The following is a 17,888-nucleotide window of genomic DNA, read 5'->3' as shown; positions in this document are numbered from 1 at the left end:
TAGTTATTTTTGGCGTATCTTATTACCTGGATGTCTAACCTTCATCAACGTATACAGAGTATAGTCTACCGAATAATAGATTCTGCATCCTTTTATCTTTCACATCTTCTTCTTTGACTTTGGCTTGGCATACTACGACATTACGATCCGTTTCCCATTAACATTTTTTTGTAATTCACGGCAAATATTTTCTATTTTTGCTGCTGCTTTGTACGATTTACATTATGGTCGACCGCCTCCTTTTAGGGGAGGGACGGACGAAAATTGATGCGCCCGCGGATGTCATCCATTTTTTAATATCAACATGGCATAACGTTGATTAGTAAAGCCAACCGTCAATTCAAACAAGGTCATTGGGACTATCGTACGTTATAACCTCCTTGACCCAATCGATTGGCAGATTCTTCTGATCAAAACGAATGTGGAAAATTGACACCATTTCAAAGACAGAGAGCTGTGAGTTATAGCAGAGCCACATATTAGGTACTAGTAGATATTATCTATCCCATTCTTAACCAATGTGATAGTGACATTGATTTTGTTACTTCAGAACATCCAACACGCTACTTCATTATACCAAAGAACTCTAAGGAGTTCTTGATCCAAGCAATCAGCCGCACCATGCATACCATGGAAAATGAAAGAAATAAAGTTCTCCCCAAAGATATCATTTTATTATTCAGTAGTAGCGTTGTACGATATGTAATATATTAACTAGAGTCAAGATCTAACTTTCAACTTTATTGGATTGGAATAACAAGAAATAAAATACAGATGCAAAGACCACAATGAACAAGCATGTTCGTCAATCAATTCACCCATCGTTTCATTTAATGATAGCTGTGTGCCTTCAAGGCAAAAGGTATTGTTGGTATCTGTATGTACATCAGAATATGGGAAATCAAGTTAAATATAGTAACACACTATATTGTCCAAGCAGATGTTGACAGGAAAAAAGAAATGTTCTCATTTGTCACTTACAAAACTGAGGAAAAGTGATGCTTTTGCTTTGAAAAATCTGCTTGAAGACTGACAAAACTGAGTGTTTACCAAATGTTTTCAGTTTAAGAAACATTTTTCAGATAAGGTTCTTGTCTCCACAAAAGATACTGAAGACAACTTTAGAACTTCACAGATTCTACAATGTGTCAGGCAGGCCTTCATAATAATATACTGAGGTCTTCATGTACATACATAATACAAAACCCTACATGGCTTCTTGTCATTTTATATTGTGCTACAGTGCTTGAGGACCACCTAAATATTTTGCCTTTTTTTGTTGCTTTTTTTCATAATGGCAGCCTTTCTTTGCCTTTGGTGATCGAAAAGCAAATGCTTTTAAGGATTCATTCTATACTTACAACATTTTTTAGTTTCGAAACAAAGGCCACATATAGTTGATGTCCATTCAATAAACATGGCATATCCATAATTCGATGGGCTTTTCCCCTATCATTTTTTAACAATAGTTGCTTATGAAAAACATGCTATCAAATAATACATTATTTTTGAAACTCTGTCCAAAGAGTAATCATACTGAAAACAACAATATGTTCCTCTGCATATAAAAGAAGAATTTCATAACATTGCAATATATTTTACACAACATAATCTGCAACATGATGATATTTAGTTTCTTGTCGAAGAACATTATCTTCTACAGTTCTACGGCTTTTCAACCACGATGCATTGCTATGTTTCATCCTCTTCGTCTTCTGAGTTGGCAGCTTCTTTTGCCTTTTGCCTTTCTTGTTTGAGTTTTGAGCGCTCAAAGAAATAGTCAAAGGCAAAGTTTTCTCGGGACATGCCCTGACTGAGGTACTCTTCCTTCTTCTCATAGGTCTGGATCTAATGTAAAAAAAAAGAAATTGGAATAGATTATTACAAACACATGTACCTGACAAAATCCTATAGTTCAACAATGAGGACCTACACATAAAACGTATATCCTTTCTACAGCTACTGTAAACTTTGAAATTTTTGCAGCGGCCTTGTTTTTGCATTGCCTCTATGTGCAAAGTTCTGTCACCAAGATATCTTAAAAGTTTGTTTGAGGAGAGCCACACCTTGAGTTAAGCATGTTACAGAATCACCACACTTAGTGGTAAGACTAAGAGTAAGGGTCCTAGTGTGAGTAGATCAAACCTTACGTCTGGTCTTAAGCAACTTGTACCTGCTGGTCTTGCTCAGCTTGTACAACACTGGTGTGTTACACCTTAAGGCTGTTACTCGTCATGCGAACCAAACAAAGGCGACTTTGTGGGTTTGTGAATATTAATCATCCAGAAAAATGGATAAAATTCTAATTCAGTCTTAATTAAGCACTGGATTACAATATAAAAATATCACACGTTTCAGATGTCCATCCGACATCTTTCATCAGTGATTCAAAATAAATGTTAACCCTAGACTTACATAGTGCAATTCCATCCTCATACATGGTACAATGAATGGACGAGGGCCAGTTGGAATTTTTTATTAAACGATCCTTGTAACGAAGTTGTAAAATGTACACATACCTGTTCCAAACAGTCTTTGTCCTCTCCAGCCTGTATATCCATCTCAGACACCTTGTTGAAGAGTTCATGAGGCTGAGGTACGTTAGGTACTCCCTTGCTGCTGAAGAACTAAAACAACACACAGAACAGAAAAGTTATATTGTTGTGGATGTTGAGTATGAAAGCTTGAGCCATATATATATCCAGCTTTTTCTACTGTCCTGTTTCTACAAGTGACCTTATGATAAAAATTCAAAAATTCAAATGAAGATGCAGATCCTAGAATTTCTATAGTAAAACAAAATTTCAGCTAATTCTCATATTATGCATATGTAGCAAGACTGATTGATAATTATGTACAGATGGGCACTACATGTACATCAATACTTATTGTGTTATCATAGGTATACAACTGCCTCAAAATGTGTTGTCAAACTGTAAAATCTTCATGTCATTTAACAGAAACCTAACAGAAATCACAGGCTTTGTCAGTTTTGTTCCAAAGTTAAGATGAACTGGCATGTTCATAGTTTGTCCAAAATTAATAATACAATTTTTGCACTGTGTCAAATAAAGATTATATTCTTAAACATCAATTATAAAAACATTGAAAATAGATGAATCAAATATAACGATCTCTATTGTGTACAATGACAACCTTGTGGATGAAAAATTATCTTTAAAACCAGACATACACTGGTACATGTACTTGCATTTAACATTCTTCCTGCTGAAGTACATGTAGCTGCTTGGCAACAGATTTGTTGGTTATGAATAAGGCAGTATAGAGGTTAAAATTGCATGAAAAATACTGTAACTCTTGAAATTTTCACAGTGGGTTTGTCAACATAAACCTTGAACTTAAAACCACCAGAAAAATGCCTGTTCTGTCTTCTTCCAAATACATGTATACCCCCTTGTTTCAACCGCTAACTGTGAACTCTTCATTTTCTCCATACCATAAAATACATCCCTGCAAACGCAAATCGATTCACAGTACCACCAGTACTAGTCATTGGATTTTTCTTTAAATTCTCAGATTAAAGACATGGCCTCTCTGATTGCTGTAACTAGAGCTGTGTACCGGTACACTGTACCGATACAGTACCGGGTACAATCAATTAGGTACAGGTCCAAAATCCCTGACCCTGCTGTATCGGTACTGGACCTGACTCAGGGGATGGCAACTTTGACAGATAAAATTACTATGAAATTACCATGGCAGTGCTCTAAAGCCACTCTAAAGCACAGAAAACACATTTGCATGGCTGGAGTCAAATTTTTATTTGTGTTTTCATAAAAATAATACCTATCACAATCAATCATTAAATATTATGTTTTTACCAGTTCAAACATGCTTTTGTCCTTATTGAAAATCTAGCATTTTCCGAACAAGTAGTTTAGGTACAGGTTCAGGTCCGGACCTGTACCTTAACCCGTGTACCTGTACCTGTACCTAAAATTTGTTTAGGTACACAGCTCTAGCTGTAAAAGTTAAGATTGAGTAATGGCTCTCTGACCTGGCAGACGTTGCGACAGTCCCTATATAAGAACTCCAGTGCGTGTGGGTGCTGCGGCTCCACTGATTGGCTGACGTCGATGAACCAGATCTGACTGTTGTGCCACAGCATGTTGTACTCGCTCAGATCCGCGTGGATCAGGTGACAATCACGGTACATTCTGCACATCAGCTAAGGGAAACAGGTAAAGGTAAGGTAAAGCAGGCATCCTCAATTGAGGTGAAGCATAATTCTTTTTCAAGTAGCTAGTGGTAGTGCAATGCGGCTTTGCCACGGCTCGCGTTTTTGGCCAAGCACACCGGGTCACCCCTACTCTTCTCAATAACTGTGTTGGGTTCTTTTACGTGCAGAGGTTTGACACTTGAGGCTAATGCCCAAAGCTCCTTCATACACGGGGCCGCCGGCTTTACGTCACCATCCGAAATGACGAATGTAATCCCTTACAACATGTCCGAGCTCGAGTCGACCACTGAGGTTTGAACGCGGGCATTGATGCTACCTTCTACATTCTTCGGAGTCTAAGGGTCTTGTGGTACACTAAGAGTAAGAAAATTGAGTGAAACGAGTTACATTTTTCCCAAGTCAGGAATTTGTGCTTGTTGCATTCTTTTATGTAATTTTTTTCTTCATTACATTCCGTGCTAAATGTCTATCAATGCCCTTATAGTTATACGCACACAATATACAGTCAAACCTGCCCAAGGCGACCACCCGGCGGACCGAGCAAAAATGGTCGCGATGGACAGGTGGTCGCCATGAAGAGGATTCCACTCACATGTTTCCAGGTCGAGGTTTTCAAATACAGTACGTAAATGGATGGAAAATTATGTGAATTTAGACAGCATGACCCCCACCAGGTTCAATTCTCATTGACGGAAAGATCCTACAAAAATTACATTTTCCGTTATCGTTGTAATAATTGTATACCACTACATCGTGTACAAATTTTCGTCTTAATTTTGACTACAAAACAATGGTTGCCTCGATGATCTCACAGCGCCCTCCCGCATTCACACGTTACATTAAATAGTACACACACACACACACACACACACGCACATCATCGAAGTTTTAAGGCCTAAGACAAATCCCTAGAAAACACCTGCTGGCCCCAGCCTTTTTGGGGGCGCCGACCGCTGGATAAAAGGGGCAAAAGTTTTCGATCTGACAACTAGAGATGAAAACGTAACGGTGTTATTTCGTCGCGCCGCACCGCCAAGCTCTGTGCGACCGCATCAAAAGGTATTAGTCAGTGCAGCAGAACGCACAGCGTCCAATAAAGGTTTGTGAGATTCATGGAAATAAAAAGAAAATTAGAATATTAATTTTCATCAATAACTAGAGTATTCGTAAATGTTTATACACAAAAGCATCGTGTTTTAGAAAGGTCAGCGGTACCCCAAATCCGGGCCGCGCCAAAATCAAGATGGCGTCGGGACCAAGGAACAACATTTCTCGCCCGATGTTTTGCCCGCTACGAAGTCATTTTTCGGCGGAATTTAAAAAGACACAGACACATTTTTGTTGAAGATACAAGAAATAGATAGTAATTTCTGTGAAATCTGACTTTTTGACGCCATGCACTACGTATTCGTTTTGAAAATTGAGTTTATACCGAACTGAGTTTGCGGTAAACTATAAGATTACGGCGATACGCACAACAACATCACAAACATTTGTCTTTACAATGTTTATAGGGGGAACGGTTTTACTAAAACACTTCATGGAGGAATCGTTGCTATAACATTGCTAATCCATATATTTTTCTCCTTATTTTTGTCCTTCAAAGTCTTGAAAACATTTCCGTGAAATCCGACAGCAAAATGATCCGATGTCACCACATGCTTGAAAATTAGGCGGCCGCCATGGGCAGGGATTGTGCTCTGTGCGGTCCCAATTCGTGGCGGTCGCGTTGGACGGGTGGTCGCCTTGGGCAGGCAGCTTAATGCTTGTGCCTATGGGGAAAATTTTCGGGACCGAGAAAAAGCGGTCGCCATGGCCAGGTGGTCGCGTTGAAAAGGTGGTCGCCTAGGCAGGTTTGACTGTACACAAATATACCATTAAGCTCATATAAGCACACACAGATACACTTACGACATACATTGACAAAGACAGACAAACAGGCACACATAGTGACATAGACACAAATGCACACACACACACACAAATACACACACTCACAATTTTCCTGGATTAAAATATAACAGAAACTTACATCCAAGCACTGTGCATACGCCTGTTGCCATTGGTCTGCTGATAGCTTGATGTCCTTGAGTTTCTTGGCGGGCTGCTGATTCTGACCGATGAACGACATGACCAAGATGTGTTTCCTGAGAAGAACAACTTCAGGGCACGGGATTCCGGCACGGCGCATTCTATCCCAATTGAAGAAAACATGCATGTTTAAACAGTACGATAGCTGCATACTTCAATATGTCAGGCAATATCACATAATTTTCAATTTGAAACATTCAGAGGAACACTAAGAGGAATCACATCAACAAGAAAATCAGACAGACTTCACCGCTTTCCCACACTGCTCTGTGACCCTTCAAATCCCACAAACAACAACCAAAAAGATGCACAGTGGCAGCATATTGGGAATGTACATGTATACTCGTAGTGAAAAAGTGTATGCTTCGTCCTCAGTCTGGGATTCAACCACGTGCACTCTACCCTTTTTTATGGCAAGGCTACAATAAATGTAAATGTTGGGAATGTTGGGACGGATACATTTTGTAAGCAAGCTTTACCCCATTCCCTTTCCATACTACTGAATGTACATGTACTAACAATTACAGGTTTGCGTAGCGAAACCTGTGTAGGATCTGTCGGGTTGTGTGAGGGCTGCCATCTTGAATTGTGACGACACAGATGGCCATTTTGTATGTACAGGTTTGCGTAGCAAAACCTTTGATGGTTGCGGAGCAAAACCTTTGATGGTTTCGTCATGTGTAGTGGCCATCATCTTGATTTTGTGACGTAGCAGGGTAGTCATACCATTTCATTGGGAGGGGTGTTTTGGGAATCGCTAGCGTTCTCTCTATCTTTAACAAATTGACACACAGCTATCACATTCAACTCAAATAAAAATTCAATACCGATTCATATTTATAAAAAGACCCCGTAATTGCTAAACTAACATAGCAAACCTGAAGTATATGTAGCACAAATACTTTACTCTAGTTGTTAATACAGCTATAGATTTTTAGACCAAAATATAATGGTCGGGACAACCGACCCTCCCTAATCTTTTTAACCGAAGAAAACATTTCCTACAGACCTGTTGAGGTTGTGCATTTCCTTCTCGGCCCACAACTTGATGATTTTGCGAGGGTTGAGTTTGCTAAAGCGGTCCTTGAAGCGGAAGTCCTCCTTGATGTAGCGGTCACGCGTGCGGAACTCGTTTAGCGTCGTCTTGAACACTTTGATGGCGCATTCGCTGGGAACCAGTAGGTCACCCATTCTGGAAGAAGCCAATATCCATTAGTCAGAACTTAATTGGGGAAACTAAAATTGGTGTCACTGTTTAAATGATTGTTTATGATTTATTGAATATCTACTTTCATGTTTGGAAAGTGATTTTTACATAAAGATTGATCAAAATTGACTGCTGTCGTTCACAATAACATCAAACATTACAGAAAAATATAGCTAGCATTAACTAATACCACTTCTGCACGAGGCTCAACTGGTAGCAGCCTCACAGTTGGTAATTAGTTGGTAACTGGGAGACCCTGATTCAAGTCCTGGGGTCAGGACATCTCGGTTGGGGCTGTACTGGTCTTTCGGAAGGGACATAAAATGGGGGTCACATGTACCAGGGGGTGCCTTGACCATGTTAGGAAAAAGGAAAAAAGCTATTAACCACTCTTTACAAAAATATACCCTGATACTGTCCTACATTATGTATGTGCAAGGGTCTGAACGAATCGGCGAACATAAAAAGTATACTGGTAATAAGTAGACAGTATTGTATTTGGCACACCAAAAACAACAGTGTGAAAACCAGTGCATGCCATGCTACTGCATGTAACGTTCCAGTAAAACATTGCCAAACAAACGTTAACTCCAACACTGACTTTCAAAACAACCTGCTAAAATTATGATTTCACTTCAAGTCTCAGCTTTCAAATCTGACTATCATATATTTACAAGTCGCAAAATTTTCTATTTCTTAGTTTCTACATGAATACAACATGGCTTAATCATTGTGTTGGCTTAAAGTGACTTACTTCCCACCAAAGGCATGGAAAACACATGCTTCCTTTCCAGTACTGATGCTGCCATTGATGCACTCCAGAATCTCAGCGTTCACCAACTTGTACAGGAGGAGGCGAGTCTTAGGGTCAATAGCTTGTTCCTAAAACAACAGAGAAAACACCTCAATCAGACAACTTATAAGGATATCATTTTTTCATAACGCAACAGAACAAAAGGTTATTTTCTTGTTTCTTAGGTTTGAAAATAATGATGAACTGAAATATCAACAATATCTACGGATATTTGACTTTATACCTATTCTCAAAATGAATTTGGTTTTATGCAACACAGCCATGCAAAATTAAGGTCATATATTCCATTGGTCCATCGTTATTGTTCGGTTGATGTCAGAAAACTGATATGAATTGCTTGAAAAACAAGACTACTGTGGTACATGTGCTAGAGAAAAAAATGATCTGCTGGTAAAATAAATCATCTGATGATTTTAAGTGTGTTTAACCATAGTAAAGAGTATCATCAATTTACATTAAAAACAAAACCGTGGTTTCTTTCCAATTTTTATTCTGATAGACAGAATTAGAAGGTCTTTTTTTACCCCGCTCACTTAACTTCCAAAGGACGGTAAAAAACAACTCACAGCTGTTGAGATTTCCTTCTTGTCGTGAACCCTGTGGCTTCGATGGTCCTCTTTGTAGGAGTGGACCTTCAGCGAGTTGTAGACATGGTTAGGTAGTACCATTCCCACACTGTCTCCACTGTGGAAGTCTGGGGGAAACTGTGCAACAATGCATAGTGTTAGACACTCAAAGACACCCAGAGCATTCTATGAGACTTGAAAACTGGAAATATTCTAGTTGCTGCAATCTTTATGAAATTGACATTCAATGCCAATGTTTACCACATTTGCGTGCGGATTTCGTATCAAAAGTGCTCAAAAGCGGCACAAAAATAAACTACATGGTGATCTTTTAGTTTCACGTGCCTACTCTAAATACCGTAGATACCATAGCCCCACCCACCTCAGTCAAAACGTAGAAATGCGAAATTAAAACATAAAAATGTAAATATTTCACGGACATGCTGTCACTCTCTCATTGGTCGAACCGCTAATTGTGATGGACAGACAGGATCTGTCTATTAGGGCTTGAATATTCTATAAGTTCTCACCACACAACGACATCGGATCTTTGCTAAATCAATTTCGATATGTGATGATATAGTGTTATTGAACTTACTATGTGTAGGAATGACTTAGAAATTTGATTTTTCTAATTCAAGTTTCAAGCCTCATAAAATACTCTGGATGCCTTTAATGTCTCCTCCCTGGCTAAATTGGCATTTTGACTTTCCATTTTTGTCACTAGTGAATTGAGAAAGAACTGTTGTAGTACTGAATATTAATAGCTGGTCATGAAAGAATTCTAAATCTGATTATTGGACCATATGGATGACGTCATCAAATTTATTGCCCTTAATATGATTTTTTTCTAAGACAAAATACAGCATTTTGGCACATATAACACTGCAAGGAAACTACTTTTTCCATGTGCATAATGATCAAAGCTACAAACTTACGTTCACACACATTGATGGCTATGAAGTGTCCATAGTTATTAGTAGAAAATTATCTTATTTAATTTATGTTAGACACTACAGCACCAACCTGCATCATCCTAGCTGAGTTTTTCTGGCCACAGATCTTGGCGTCATGTTTGGTGACCATGTTTTGTCCTCTGCCAGTGTACCCTCGCTTGGGTACAGTCACAGGTTTATCTACAAAAGAAAATAAAGTATACTATTAGGCTTGCCCCTCAGGCGTCGCAAAAAAAAAAAAACAGGGTCGTTTTGAAAAGAGGGAAAGAAGGGTGCTGTGCCCCCATGCCCTGATTATACACACTTGCTCTAAGTCCAATCCCGCGAACAGAACGCTTGACAACTCGGACTACTTCTGCGAACAGAGTGCTTGACAACTCGGACTACTTCTGCCGGGATCCGCCTTTCTCACTGCTCAATCTCGTGAACTGAAACCTTGACATTCCGGTCTACTGGAACAACTTGCCGGCCCGACATCACCGTGCCCTCCAGTCCCGCATCCCGGCGCAGTGCCGCATTCCGGCCCGGGAGACATCACCGTGCCCTGCAGACCCGCTACTGACTACGCGGTGAGTTCTATCTTTTGAGTCAAATGGACGACGGTCATAGATCGGTCCTTATCTCTGGACACTCGTTCATTAGACGATTAGAGGCTTTTATCCGTGCAAGAACTACGACTCAGGCCGGTCGTGCGGTTTCGCGGGATTTTTGGTTATCAAGGGCCTGCGTGGACTTCTATAGCATTCCAGGCTGCAACATTCCACGCTATAGGTCTCGTCTACTGCCCTACATCCGAGATTTTCCGTATGATATAGTTTATGTAGAGCTTGGTGTCGTTGACTTGTCAAATCGGGCATTAAGCCCTGAGCTTGTAGCCCAAAACCTCGCCGGCCTGGCGTTTTCCCTTCAAAACATCCAGGCAGTACAATCTGTCATACTAGGCGCACCCCTATGCCGGCCAGTGAACCCACCTAACATGCCTGACTTTCCTACGCGCCTCCAGAAATTCTCGGACATATTGAAGGATTTAGTCAAGGATTACCCCAAGGTCACAGTGTGGGACCACAGACGACTTTGGCGATGTAACCCCCATAACTACCAACCCGACGGAATACATCTGTCCGACATGGGAAATCTACAATACTACAAAAGTATCCGGGGGATTTTAGATCGCAAGCTGAAATGTATCTAAGAATGTTCCGTCCCAAAATTTTCTTTCCCTTGTAGTACGGCACAATTAGTGCCCGATTGGCCTGTTACTTATACCCTCTTGTGGAAACATATCAAGCATTCAAGCCTCTCCACGCGCGGTCTGGATGCCGGTCTACCACGCAGTTAGGCGTGTATATTGGCCGGGTTCTGGGCATAAGACTTTTGGCAATGTATTCCAGACAATTTCTGTCTTACCCCATGCGTCGCACGTGTTGATGCTGTACCATTGTTTGTGTGCACCAGAATATAAGGTTGTATATACCGCCAAACACATGTGGTCTCTGTGGTTGATTAAGTGTGAACTAGCTAAGACAAGCTGGAAGTCAGAAAGCCATTTGCCCGGCAAAACTGCATGGCAAAGCCGGGTTTCTGACGTGAAGCGAGAACGAACCATTTCCCACGTAGTCCCAGACAGTTGCCATAGTTACTAAGCTATCTGTCTGACACTCCTGCGGGTGGTCTCTGTACACGAGGCATTTATTCATTGTAGCGCCAGACCCTTAGCAGGCCGCACACACTTGCTCTAAGTCCAATCCCGCGAACAGAACGCTTGACAACCCACCCGCCCGCTCCGTTAAATCGCCTAGGCAATTATACAGTTACGAAATCGTTTTTTCTTACTGTACATACCTTCCTGGTCGCGAGTTTGGCTTTTATAATGCAGTTTCTTTAGTTGTCGTCCGCTATATCAAACAGACACACAGCTACGTTGCCCTCTGTTTCCGTATTGTACATATTTTCCTGACCACTTGTTTGGCTGGTTGTGGTACAACTGCAGTGACGTATTTTGTATAATTTCCTGACCACACGTTTGGCTGGTTGTGGCCAGTTCTTCATGCACCACCATACAATTGTGGTGACATAGTTCCCGCATTGTCTATGCATTGTCTATATATATATTTTCCTGACCACACGTTTGGCTGGTTGTGGCCAGTTTCTTAATACGCCGTCTGTTAAACCCCACAGACGCTCATACAATTGCGGTGACACAGTTCCCGCATTGTATATATTTTCCTGACCACACGTTCGGCTGGTTGTGGCCAGTGTCTTAATGCGCCGTCTGTTAAAAACCACAGACGCTCATACAATTGCGGTGACATAGTTCCCGCATTGTATATATATATTTTCCTGACCACACGTTTGGCTTGTTGTGGCCAGTTTCTTTATGCGCCGTCTGTTAAACCCCACAGACGCTCATACAGTGGTGGTGACATAGTTCCCGCATTGTGTATATTTTCCTGACCACACGTTCGGCTGGTTGTGGCCAGTGTCTTAATGCGCCGTCTGTTAAATCCCACAGACGCTCATACAATTGCGGTGACATAGTTCCCGCATTGTATATATATATATTCCTGACCACACGTTTGGCTTGTTGTGGCCAGTTTCTTTATGCGCCGTCTGTTAAACCCCACAGACACTCATACAGTGGTGGTGACATAGTTCCCGCATTGTGTATATTTTCCTGACCACACGTTCGGCTGGTTGTGGCCAGTGTCTTAATGCGCCGTCTGTTAAATACCACAGACACCTAATACAATTACGGTGACATAGTTCCCGCTTTGTATATATATATATTTTCCTGACCACACGTTTGGCTTGTTGTGGCCAGTTTCTTTATGCGACGTCTGTTAAACCCCACAGACACTCACACAGTGGTGGTGACATAGTTCCCGCATTGTATATATTTTCCTGACCACACGTTCGGCTGGTTGCGGCCAGTGTCTTAATGCGCCGTCTGTTAAATACCACAGGCACCTATTAACGCTTACTCTGTGGGCATATAAAAGTAAGTTACTCTGGGGAACAGATCCTCTGACAAGCATAATTATACTATACCCTTAGGCTTGCCCCTGAAGTGTTGCCAAAATTCGTATTGACCAGGGATGCTACAAGTACTACATGTATGTCACATGTGGCCACACTGACCACAGTCTTCAACTGTGACCAGTCTGACAGTAATTCTTTCCCTTCAGAAAGCCTTAGAATGCCCCATTTCATCCACAAACTCCACACTGCTCCCCCCTGTTGTATCCAAAAACCGCTCTCCATATCGAAAACACGCTCTGGAGCAGTTTCGGGATATCCCAAACACGTCCCAAGCCATGAGTGCAGGTTTGGGATATCCAGGATGTGCTCCAGCTGAGCGCGTCTGGGATAATCAAGGGTGTCTATCCAGATCGTGCTCTTGGGGGAGGAGCTTCGTGTTTTAAAAGGCGGAGACTATCTTGCATGTGATTATCGTAGCCAGAAGGCCGTCATCTTTGTTTTATCCATAACACTAAAACAAAACAGTTTGCAAAACCAAACTATTAATAGGGAGTCCATGTCTCAGTCTATGCTGTGAAGTGAACTTAATTATACATTTCATGTAATATTGAAACTACATGCTATACTGCATTTAGCCCATGTTGTCAGGAATGTGCAAATACAGATCATTGTCAATGAAATAAGTTTTGTTAAGAAGAGAAGTGGATAAATTCTCAGTACCGTGGTCCCAAGCATCCTCCAGGTCTTCATCACTCTCACTGCTGTCCTCTGTCTCAGCAGGGTGAACCATGCGGTAGTTCTCAAACGAGATGGTCACTGTAGAAAAAGGAGAGTGCAAATAGTTTCTCAAAATGGATCCAAAGGACAGGGGTTCCAACCTCGCTCGGGCTTAGCGTAAAGATTTGTGTTGAAGAGCTAATCTTCCACTGGTCTTGACGGAGAAGACAGACGCCATGCACGATATTTACAGGTTCATTGTACCAGGGAAATCCCTTAGTCTAAGCTATTCTCGACAAGCGCAATGGATATTGGACCGCAGCTTAATGTCCCGTTCTAAGGTCTGCGACCGTTTCCGGTAGGGCGCATGTTGGCGACACAGCTGGGATCGAACTCGCGGCTTCTAGTTCCAGAGGCTAGAGTGCTAACCACTCAATTAGATAATGATTGATTTTATGACTCCAGAATGAGTAGACAGTAGGGGTGGATACCGGTTCGGCTTGATAAGGTCCAAGTCCAAGTTTAGGTCCAGAGATTTAGGTTCAGGTCCGGACCTGAACCTGGACCTGATCCTGTCCAGTTCATGTTTTGTTTCATTAGACCAATATTAAGCATATATAGAGAATTGATACTGACACACAGGACTATAAAAGTTTCTTGGTGAGAAGACTTTCAACTTCAAGATAAACCTGTGTTTGATATTTGAATTATTTCGCTTTTTATTTGAATGTTGCACTTATTTTGGGAGTCAAATGCCTTTTATTTGAATGTTGCACTTATTTTAAAATTTAAAATAATTGTAACATTTAAATTAAATGCCTTTTTTGTCAGAGGGGAGACTCAAAACCAGGGCTTTCCCTATGCAATGGTGCAAGGGCGCTGCGCCTCTCCCAAAATTCCCAGCGCCTCTCCCAAAATTTTCAAATTTAGGGTCTTTTCTTTGTATTTTTGTAGATAAAAAATAGCGAAAAATTGGATCGGCGTCGATACTCCCGACTAGTATTAACTCCCGACCGCTACATAACAGTTACATACTTTGCCGAGAAATCGGAAAATTATTATCGTAACACAGTCACCACAAGTTTGGCTTTGTATTGTACTTACGGGCGTGGGGACGCCACCTACCGTTGGGTAATCACACTCCTTTGTTTCTTGTCATTGTTATGCTTGCAAGCAATGGATATCGGTGCCTGTGACATGCATTGATCTCCTTAAAAACCTGTTTTTTCAAGACTCAATCAGAGAAAGCCAGCAAAAATACGTGAAGGAAAACACGATTTTCGGCCGAGCATTTCAGCCCCTACGTTGTGATTTGCCCGATTTGCCGTCATTTGTGGTCGCATTCGGCGGAGAATCTATTCCTTTCATTGTTTTCCCGTGAAAATTCTGCTTTGGTAGCGTAGACAAGTCGCATTTCACGCCGGGGGTTGACTTCAAATTACCCTCGCTAGCGGCAATCCGGCGGCCATCTTGTTTACTCATTGATATGCATGAATCTAAGCGCTGATTGGTCGGCGTCATGAAAACATGTGCTCTGATTGGTTTATGCAAGACATCACGTGATCACATGGCGGGAAATCCCCTAACACAGTTTCGGCATGGATCAAATTTTGTGACGATAACTGGAGCAGTTTTGGGGTGATTGTAACATTATTGATTTTGAAAAATTAACCAAGCATTTTCTGATCTGATGGCAACATTCGGTTAATTTTCCTGGTATACCCTTCCAAACCAGGTGGAATTGGACGAAGTTTGGCGGGGCATTTTACTAAATAAATAGCAATGTGCTCTAACGTTATACTAATGAATAATGTTCTACTGGCATAAATTTCTAATTCTTATTTCAAATTCATTACATAATTGTATGAATAGTCATTACTTTTTTTTAAAATAATTTTTTTAAAATAACCTAATCATAATTTAAAACAATTTGGGCTTGATCTTCTGATCCTATCTTTAGTTTGTAACATTCACAGCCTAAGTTGCAGGAGAAAGCTTCCAATTGCAATTTATAAAGGCAAAATGCAACAGATTTTCTGTCTCTTTATTCTGTAAGATTCACAGCTCAAGTTCCAGGAGAAGGCCTCAAATTGCAATTAAGATGGCCAAAATGCAATAGCTTCTAATTTCGAAAGGGGGGGAATCCCCCCCCTCTCCAAACCTCTCCCCCCCTCCTGGTCGCGCTGCGCGCGACTTTAGGGCGCTTCGCGCACTCTCTTAAAAATGGGAGCACCACTCCCCTAAAAATTTCTGGGGAGAGCCCTGCAAAACTGTTAACACTTTTTATCAAACAAAAGAGACAAATATATTTCTATTTGTTCAGGTTTTTGGGGACTCAGATTTTTTCTTTCAGGTTTTTGGGCCTCGGTTCTTGGATGTTATAAAGGTCCGAATCAGGTCCAGCGAACCGGTATCCACCCCTAGTAGGTAGTGATAACGACACTTGGTGCTCACCTCTGCTGTCTCCGTTGACCTTCCTCTCTTCCATCCGCAGCATCTGGTCATGTTCAAGGTCAAACTCCCTCTGTAACATTTGTGCTAGCAGAAGGTCATCACTGACGTCTAGGTCATCTGTTTGGGCAGTCAGGAAGTCTGAACCACTGAAATAAAGGATACAATACCAAATTAGAATGCATGGGGGGAAAGGAGGCTGTAAATTTTCAATTTTTCAACAACAGTGGTATTTTGGGGGTCGGGTGGGGTCGCGTGGCGTAATGGCAATGTGTTTGACCCCGGTTCAAATTCAGTCCTGTCACGGATCTTGTGTCCTTGGGAAAGGCTCTTTACACGACTTTCCTCACTTCGCTCAGGTCTAATAAAATGAGTACCTAGCCTAGGTTAGGGAGGTCCCTCGGATAGGACATTAAATGGAGTTCCTGTGTTTGGGGACAGCCACACCCCAAGCACGTTAAAGGACCCACTATACCTTTCGAAAAAGAGCAAGGGCATGTCCCGAGGTGCGATGGTCCAAACTTTACTGTCTGCTTTGACCCGATACATGTCAGTAATTGCCAATTTCTTGGCATACATATGTGGTTACGTGGAAGAAGTTTTCAACTTCGATGTGTTCAGCATGACCTTGTGTTACCAAATTATGTTACAACTGTACTATTATTATTTCAACAGAGGACTCAAAGATAATTCTACAAACTCATCATTTCTTTGGTACTGTGAAATTTGCTACTAGTACACATATCGGGTTTACAGGAACTGGTGTATTATGTCATGTGGTTGCTGGTTGTGAAACAGTTTTAGGACCCATCGCTGTTCGTTTTTGTTTATGAAATATTCATTATTGTTAACACTATAAGGACACGTAAACAAATTATAACATGGCATTTTAGCATAACGTTACTAGAACAAAATGTACAAACCTGCCAACAGCTAGCTTCTGGAAAGTCCCCTTTTCTTCTTCGTGTAGTTCCTTGGCCAGTTCTTCGCTCATCACATCCGTGAGAGAGCAAGGCGTCGGCGCTTGGCCAGTAGTGTTCCACGGACTTGTACTCGCCGCTTTCCTGGCCGTCCAGGCGTTTGTTGTCGGAACCGGCGCCGGAACAGGTACGGGCCCTGCAACCGGGCTAGGCTCTAGAACCGCTAAACCCGAACCTTCCATCGTTTCGATATATTTTCTCTACAATATATACACTCTAGAATCTGTACAAAAATGTATACAAAGGCTGTCGATTCGCACAGTTTGGCAAAAAATATGTACAAAATTTGCCGAGTCTGCACTTGCAACCGAAGCAAAAGGGGGAGGGCAGTCGTAACAAACCTGAGAAAAAAACGTCCAAAGATCTCTTAGTCCTTTTCCATAATGAGTGAGATGCGACTTACAGGTGGTTGGGTATATATTGCACAAGGTGATCTAATAGGTTTGAGCATAAAAGAAGCCAAAAATAGAAATAATGGAAACAATTTTTCAGAAGGCAGATTTCTCCGCCTTGCGCAACTGCCAAGATGGCGGCAGTGTGACGTTTCAATTTGGAGTCAACCATTATGATACAGGGTGAAATTAAAATTAATAAGAAGTGTGCCTTTTAATGCATAATCACCATTGGACTAAAAGGCCAAAATTTAACTTCAAACTATTTAATTTACAATTTTTCTAACAAAAATATCAAAAATAAGAAATAGTCTTGCAATATTTAAGTAAATATAAATATGTCACATCTCATCGTTATAGTGGTTACATCTGTAAGACTCGTATCCAGGATTTTGCATGTATTTTGCTTTGTTCGCAAATTTTCAAGGCGTATATCTCTTTTTTAAAGGACTCAAAATAACTACGATATATCTCAAAGTTCTATACGTTCAAATAAACCAATGTTTGTCATCTCAAAGCATTTTTACGAATAGG

At 41.1% G+C, this 17,888-nt stretch overlaps 1 protein-coding gene across 1 annotated transcript; it reads right to left on the bottom strand.

Moving 5' to 3' along the window:
* Window positions 1-1,598: 1,598 nt before the first annotated feature.
* LOC136423870 (serine/threonine-protein kinase RIO3-like) lies at window positions 1,599-17,436 on the bottom strand. Its single transcript, XM_066412243.1, has 11 exons — window positions 16,906-17,436; window positions 15,986-16,131; window positions 13,535-13,630; window positions 9,906-10,015; window positions 8,880-9,017; window positions 8,254-8,381; window positions 7,302-7,484; window positions 6,234-6,393; window positions 4,019-4,189; window positions 2,520-2,627; window positions 1,599-1,848 (listed from the first exon to the last, which is right to left on the bottom strand). The coding sequence occupies exons 1-11, from the start codon at window positions 17,142-17,144 to the stop codon at window positions 1,693-1,695; spliced, it is 1,635 nt and encodes a 544-aa protein (XP_066268340.1). The 5' UTR covers window positions 17,145-17,436; the 3' UTR covers window positions 1,599-1,692.
* Between the last annotated feature and the right edge of the window lie 452 nt (window positions 17,437-17,888).

This window comes from Branchiostoma lanceolatum, chromosome 18 (assembly GCF_035083965.1).
Source record: "Branchiostoma lanceolatum isolate klBraLanc5 chromosome 18, klBraLanc5.hap2, whole genome shotgun sequence".
Lineage (NCBI taxonomy): Eukaryota > Metazoa > Chordata > Leptocardii > Amphioxiformes > Branchiostomatidae > Branchiostoma > Branchiostoma lanceolatum.
The sequence above is the reverse complement of the archived record's forward strand: the minus strand, read 5'-3'. Positions and strand labels throughout refer to the sequence as shown.

Coding starts and splice junctions, on each gene's coding strand:
- LOC136423870 (XM_066412243.1), bottom strand. CDS start 17,144: ATGGAAGGTTCGGGTTTAGCGGTTCTAGAGCCTAGCCCGGTTGCAGGG. Junction 13,631..15,985: donor GGTCAACGGAGACAGCAGAG/GTGAGCACCAAG, acceptor CTTTTTCTACAG/TGACCATCTCGTTTGAGAAC. Junction 4,190..6,233: donor CGTATGCACAGTGCTTGGAT/GTAAGTTTCTGT, acceptor TGTTTCCCTTAG/CTGATGTGCAGAATGTACCG.